The following is a 7,381-nucleotide window of genomic DNA, read 5'->3' as shown; positions in this document are numbered from 1 at the left end:
CCTGGCACACACACACACACACACACACACACACACACACACACACACACACACGGTTCAAGCCTGGGCTGTCATTTTTTTTTTCCAAGGGGGCTTGAGACATAGATTTTATAATTTTCCCCCACAAACATCATCAACTGATTAAAGGAAGACCTATCTCACTCAACTTGGGAATGCCACAGAAAGCAAAAACAAACGAAACAAGCAGAATTCATTGTTCATCCCAAACAATACAAGATGCTAACAGGCTTATAACAGCTCCTCATCTAATCTCTGCTGTGCTGAAGAAATAAAAGCTTCAACCATTATCCAGACCCCAAAATTCTGGACCAGACATGTGTCCACCTCTGCCATTCTCTTCCTGTGAGGGTCCTATCTGGCCCTCACAGGTCCCCGCCAAAAGCAGATACCTGCACACACTAAGATCAGCTATGCCCTGCAACCACATCGCAGTGACAGGCACCCCCAAGAAAGCTCCCCAGCGATGACTTCTGGGTATCTGGGGAGCATTAACTCCTTATTTTTATTTTTAATTTTGTTATATTTTTGGTCAGTCATGGGGCATAAACTCTGGGCCTGGTTGCTGTTTCTGAGCTCATCAACTCAAGGCTAGCACTCTACCACTTGAGCTACAGTGCCACGTCCCATTTTCTGGTGATTCCGTGGAGATAAGAGTCTCATGGACTTTCCTGCCAGGGTTGGCTTTGAACCCGGATCCTCAGATCTCAGCCTCCTGAGGAGCTAGGATTATAGGCAAGAGCAACTGACACCTGGCTAACTCCTTATTTTAAATGCATAAAATAGATGTTATAGACAGGAGGTGGTGGTGGTTCATGCCTGTAATCCTAGCTCCTCTGGAGGCTGAGATCTGAGGATCACAGTTCAAAGCCAGCCAGGATAAGGAAAAGTCAGTGGAGATTCTTATCTCCCATGAACCAGCAAAAAAAGTTAGAAAGTAGAGGGGTGACTTAAGTGGTACAATACTAGCCTTGAGTGAACAAAGCTAAAGGACAGTGATCCTGAGTTCAAGCTCCACACAGCACAAAAAACAAACAACCCCCCCCCAAAAAAAAACCCAAATGCAAACAAGCAATAGACAACAGGTGTCATAATCCCAGCATCGCTCAGCCCTCCACAGTCCGCGGAGAGAGGGGGCTGCCTTGCTGTGGGGGGCTCCACACCAGATCACCTCTAGGAGCTCAGAGACCCTCTACCTCCATCAGCCCTGCCTTGGTACCATCAGAAACCAGATCTACCCCTGGGAGGGGCAAAAGTCAGCCTTGGTGCCACTCTCAGGATGGCCCAGTGTGGAAGGAAGGCACTTGCTCCCAGGTGGGGATATGCTCAACCTTTGCCCCCCCCCCAAATCAGAACAAAGTTGGGCACCAGTGGCTCATGCCTATCACCCTAGCTACTCAGGAGGCTGAGATCTGGAGGATTGTGGTTCAAAGCCCAGCCAAGGCAGGAAAGTCTGTGAGACTCTTAGCTCCAATGAACCACCCAAAAGCTAGGAGTGGAGCTGTGGCTCCAAGTGGTAGAATGCTAGCCTTGAAAACAAAAGCTTAGGACAATGCCCAGTTCAAGTAACCCAAAAAGAAAGAAGGAAGGAAGAGGAGCTTTGGATCACAGAACTAAGGTGAGCATGGTGGAACATCAAGTCTCAGTGTTCAGGTCTTACCTGGAGTCAGGGTACTTGGTGAGAGTGGCCAGGCTGCTGGTGTACATATGGCCACCCACGTCGATGTGGACAGGGGCATTGGACTTGGTGAGCTGAGCTGGTAACGGGATCCCTTGGGCAGCCAAAGGAGACACGGGGGACCGGGTGAGTGACAATCGGGACATATTTCCTTCCTCCTGGAAAACACAAAACAGGATTTCCAGCCAGACTGCCGAGGCTCACATCTGTCGCCCTAGCTGCTCAGGAGGCTGAGATCTAAGGATCACAGTTGGAAGCCAGTCTGGACAGGAAAGTCTGTGAAACTCTACTCTCCAACTAACCCACCAGAAGAACCCTGCAAATAGAGCTGTGACTCAAAGGGGTAGAGCGCTAGCCTTGAGTGAAAAAGAGCTCAGGAACAGCACCCAGGCCCCAAGTTCAAGCCCCATGACCAACAAAACCAAAACCATAATTTCCCAAAGATCGAGACCTGCATCTCCTTTATTGTTAAGTGTGATCACAGATCTCATCAGATCCCTTCTGCCTCTGCCTAATCATATATTCAGCTGACAAATTACGGGCCACCGCTGTAATTAAGTGCATTTGCATCATTTTCTTTAAAATACCAGAGGGGGTTGTGGGGAGGAGGGAGGGAAGAAAAGAAAGAAAGAAAGAAAGAAAGAAAAATGCTTATTAGCAATTAGAAATCAAGGAAAAAGAACTTTTTTCCAAGGTGTCAGCCTCTAGGGGCATAAAACAAACTGCAAAATTCTAATTAAAGGTCGCGGGCTTATGTGTTACATGTGAAATATCCCCTGACGAACGAATCACCAATTTGTGAATTGGGATTCAGGGTTTGTGTGTGTGTGTGTATGTGTTTGCAAGTTTGTCTCAGTAACGAGACACCTCTAAATTAGTGACTTCCTCAAGCTCCTGAGGCAGTGAGTTTTATACATGTAGTAAATTTCACATCAAATTAAGAGCAATTTTTTTTCCCTTTTGGGTTCCAAAAAAAAAAGAAGAAAAAGCAAAAAATGCATGATCAAGCCTGGTGCTGGTGGCTCATGCCTGTAATCCAAGCCACTCAGGTAAGAGATTTGAGGGTCTCAGTTCAGGACTCCTTTCTCATGAACCAGCAAAAAACCGCAAGTGGGAATGTGGTTCAAGTGATAGAGCACCAGCCTTGAGCGAAAAAGCTTGAGTGAAAGGTGATAAAAAGATAGACAAAGGCCAGCCAATAAGTAGGACTTCCAGCAAAGAGCAGCTGACCCCAGCCCATCCTGCAGGACTAAGCTCACCACAGTGCCGGCCCGGCCGTGACTGTGATTTGAGGACTCGCTCGTCCGCTCTTTCCGGTGAGGCATTTATTTAGACTTCCATCCCGGCCCAGGGTATCTGTGGGAAATAATGACAAAGACACAGAAGGTTTACTACTTAATCATTGTGGGTGCTGCTGGGTCTCTCGAATCAGAGATGCTTGCAATCATGACCTTCAGCACACTCTCTGGGATCTTTTGTCCACCAGGAAGCCCTCCCAGATTTCACCTGTCTTGCCAAGATTCCTGCCTGTGACACCCCTGAAACAGGCCTTAGGGCATAGAATAAATCTCTCTCTCTCTCTCTCTCTCACACACACACACACACACACACACACACACACGTGTGTGCGCACACATGTGTTTTCTGGGCAGCTCCATGGCTGCGAATTCAACTAATGGCAATACTGAAACAAAATGCTGTAGCACAAATCTGATTTTCCTGGTGTATACATGTTTTTTTTTTTTTCTTGGTTTAAAGCCATATTACCAAGCATGTCTCCTCTTGTACCAAACAGCAAATCTTATAGCCAGGAGCTCAGGAAGGATTCCCCCCACCCCCTGTGCTGTACCCCCCAACCCTCTGTAAGCTGGGGTGCCCAGGGCAGCAGAAAGCAAATCATTTGTGAAGCAAACTCTTCTCCAATGGCGGCCAAGAGCAGAGAAAAATCTTTTTTGTTGGCCTGATCTGCACCTCTCAGCTTCTCTACAGACCCCCACACCCCCCAACCCCGAGGAGGATGGTGTCAGTGCCTAATCTATTCCAGACCCCCGCCCCCACCCCAGGATCAGGCACAACCCTCCTCCCCCCACCTCAGGCTAAAATTAGGGAGCTGGCCAGACAACAACCATCATCAAATAAGACTCTGTCTCCCTTGCCCAGAGCTACAGAGTGGAGGGGACTGGGGCAGTCATGGCTACCAGAAATAAAGAGCACCCCTCAATATAGAGAGTCACTCCCAGGACCACCCTCCCCCTCCATGCAGGAAGGAGAGATGAAGAATGGTAGCTATGGTATCTTTTGGTAGTCCCTGCCACTGAGTTGAGGCTGGCTCCAGGGGACAGATGGACAAACGGACAGACAGACAGACAGACAGACACACACACACACACACACACACACACACACACATACACAAACAACTTCCACAAACCCAGTCCAGATTTCTTCCCCACAAGTTTAACTCTTAGAAACTAAGTGATATCATGAGGACCCCAAAAGACTTTTTGCTGTTGTTGTTTTTTCCTCCCTTCTTTATACTCTGGCTCAACATGTTGAAACTCAACATCCCATTTTAAAACATACACTAGGTTGAGTGAGTTTCAAATCTGACAAATGTGAAGGCAGGGCACTTATTCTCTTATGCTTCTTTCAGAGTGGCCAAAACAAAAAGTTCCTGATACTGTCTGGAGAAGTGAAGGGTAATAGCCTATTTTCTTTCTTTCTTTCTTTCTTCTTTTCCTTTTCTTTATAAAGGAGGAGTACTGGGGCTTGAACTCAGAGCCCTCTGCTCTATTACTTGAGCCACAGCTCCACTCCCAGCTTTTTTTGATGTTTAATTGGAGATAAAGTGTCTCATGGGTTTTTTCCTGGTCCAGCCTGGCTTCAGATTCTCAGATGAAAGAAAGGGGAGAGGAGGGAGGGAGGAAAAGAAGGAAAGAAGGAAGGAAAGAGGGAAGGAAGGAAGGAAGGAGGGAAGGAAGGAAGGAGGGAGGGAAGGCAGGCAGGCAGGAAGGAAGGAAGGGAGGAAGGAAGGAAGGAAAGAGGGAAGGAAGGAAGGAAGGAAGGAAAGAGGGAAGGAAGGAAGGAAGGAAGGAAAGAGGGAAGGAAGGAAGGAAGGAAGGAAGGAGGGAAGGCAGGTAGGCAGGAAGGAAGGAAGGAAGGGAGGAAGGGAGGAGCTGGGCATCAGTGGCTCATGCCTTGTCATCTTAGCTACTCAGGAGACTGAGATCTGATGATCAAGGTTCAGAGCCAGCTTGGGCAGGAAAGTCTATGAGACTCTTATAGCCAATTAACCACCAAAACACACACACACACACACACACACAAAAACCCAAACAAAAAAACAAAACAAAAAAAACCCCACTAGAATTGGAGCTGTGTCTCAAGTGTTAGAGTGTAAACCTTGAGTAAAAAAGCTGAGGGACAGTGTCCAGGCCCAGAGTTCAAGCCCAGCCCCAGCCAAAAATAAAAAAGAAATTCAAGAAACAAAGCATGGAAAGAAAGAAAGAAAGAAAAAGAAAGAAAGAAAGGAAGGAAGGAAGGAAAGAAGGTAGGAAGAAAGGAAACAAATCAGGTCATTTATCTCAAGGAAGTTCTGAGACACCAAAACAGACTGGAGGAATGAATAAGTCCTCAGGGAAGACCCACCGAGGATAAATGGGTCCTTTAGAAGCTGAACTCAGCTGCCCAGGAAAGCACACACACCCGAAACATAACCTGAGGTCCATGGCAAACTCACCATTAGAAGCCCCCAGGCCTTATGCCTTGACCCGAATCTCCAAAGCTCCCTCACCAAACCACCAACGCATCTGTGCTGGGGAACGATCCTCTCCTCCAGACCACAGCTAGGATCAGAAGCAGAAAAATGGATGATTATAAAGAGTGCATTCCACTAACCGGGTGTATCACATCAAGACCCAGACCCAGTGCCTGCCCACCCTCCTGAGGCTCAGCCTGTTGCCCAGGCTTTAGTGAGATACAACTGAGAGAAAGAGAGAGGGGGAAAAGAGGGGAGAGAGAGAGAGAGAGAGAGAGAGAGAGGGAGGGAAGGAGGGAGGGAGGGAGAGGGAGAGCATGCCTGCCTGAGGGTTTGCAACCTGAACCTGGCCCAGGATTGACCCTCTGGCTCCAAGCAGTGGCAGGGGAGAGATCTCCGGGTTCTTGCACCCATCCTGCCCTTCCATAGCAAGAAGGAAGTGAGCAGACAACCATTGCTCATTTGCACACAAAATGACTTTGTGTCCCATTGTGCTTGCAGTTGTTCAGCTCTCCGGGGGTGATGAAGCCCGGCTGAGTTGCGAGGCGCTGGCAGCTTGGAGATGATTTCGTTGAAAATCGTTTTCTTGGTGAAGTGGTTTCTTTTGCTAAGCTGTTATTTTTAATTTTTTTTCCGCCATAAAAGGTAAACAGAAGGCGCCTTGCAAAGTTTCAGCTCTTCTCCTCCATGGCCTGCGGGGCCCTGTCCTCAAGGGCAGAAAATGCCAGGGGGTGGGGGGGCTTGGAGAAGGCGCAGAAGCCCGGAGTCACCAGGCCCGGCTTCAGCCAGGCCCAGCAGCCACAGGGAGCTTGGGGAGAGGGGTGACCATGGCACCCCAAGTGCCTGGCCCGGCCCTTGGAAAGGGAGGGGGGGAAGAGAAGGAAAAAGAGGGGGAGTTCAGAGGGAGGGGGCGGGGACAAAGTTAAATCAGGGAGGCAGACACTGAGACCACAGATGGGAAGCTAGCCTAATTAAGGACGTTAAAAAAAAAAGCGCTTTTGTTCTCAAAGTTTATTGTTGCCGGGATTAAAAAAAAATTAATTGAAACTAATGCTGTTATTCACTCGGTGCAATAAAATTCCTTCATGCACGTTTGAGATAACAGTGGAAACTTGCAGGCAGTGGGGAGGAGGGAGAGAAGAGGGAGCTTCTGGAGGATGGACAGGCGCTACTGCAAAAGAAGAGGGGGATTTGGGGTGCAGCCTTAAGATCTACCAAACGGAGATGGGGTGCCCCCCACATACACCCCTAAAAAAACCAACCCACCGGGGTGGGCATTAAGAGGACACCCCTCTGTCCCATTAGAGACTTTGTTTCCCTCCTTTTTCTTTCTTTCTCTCATCTGGGAGCCCCAAAGATGGGCCCAGTGCACCCCCTTTCTACGATCCCCCCCCCACTGCTTTGACCACATGCCTAACCCTGTAAACTCGCCCAGCTCTGCAAGGTACTTGGCCCACAGTACTGGGTTCAAGAATGCCATGGACCCAGACACAGATGGTCGGACAGACTGCAGACAGACAGACACCCCCGGCAAAGGGGGTAGGCCAGCTCCCGGGACCCCTCCCACGTGGGAAAGGGAGGGGGGTCCACCCGCGGTCAAGACCAACCCACGTGGGAAATCCGTCCCCACCCCCCCCAGCCCCTTATTCGCGCCAGGCCTTTGTGCTGGGCGCACCCCCTCCCTCCCGCAGCCCTCTCCACACGCCCAGCGCGGGGACAAAAGCAGCCGGAGCTGCCCCCCTGCACCCCAGGTCGAGACCTGGTGACCCCACGACTTTTTTGGGGGGGAAGCGGGGGGTATCGGCAGACACACTTCGGGGGGACGAGAGGGAGGGGTGGAGTGCGCGGCGCCGGGCCGGCGATCGCCCGGCGCGGGGGGCTTACCTCGGAGCCGGGGCCAGCCGGCGGCGGATCCGGCACAGGTGGGG

At 50.0% G+C, this 7,381-nt stretch overlaps 1 protein-coding gene across 1 annotated transcript in view; it reads right to left on the bottom strand.

Moving 5' to 3' along the window:
• The window catches only part of Kctd15 (potassium channel tetramerization domain containing 15), a 37,043-nt gene extending 29,662 nt beyond the window's left edge, over positions 1–7,381 (bottom strand). The window contains exons 1-4 of the mRNA XM_013026306.1: positions 7,338–7,381; positions 5,436–5,541; positions 2,956–3,052; positions 1,679–1,854 (exon numbers count right to left, since the gene is read on the bottom strand). Coding sequence (XP_012881760.1) covers positions 1,679–1,854; positions 2,956–3,021 — 242 coding nt within the window. The 5' untranslated portion in view covers positions 3,022–3,052; positions 5,436–5,541; positions 7,338–7,381. The remainder of the gene's footprint in view (positions 1–1,678; positions 1,855–2,955; positions 3,053–5,435; positions 5,542–7,337) is intronic.

Source organism: Dipodomys ordii, unplaced genomic scaffold (genome assembly GCF_000151885.1).
Source record: "Dipodomys ordii isolate 6190 unplaced genomic scaffold, Dord_2.0 Scaffold92, whole genome shotgun sequence".
Classification (NCBI taxonomy): domain Eukaryota; kingdom Metazoa; phylum Chordata; class Mammalia; order Rodentia; family Heteromyidae; genus Dipodomys; species Dipodomys ordii.
The sequence above is the reverse complement of the archived record's forward strand: the minus strand, read 5'-3'. Positions and strand labels throughout refer to the sequence as shown.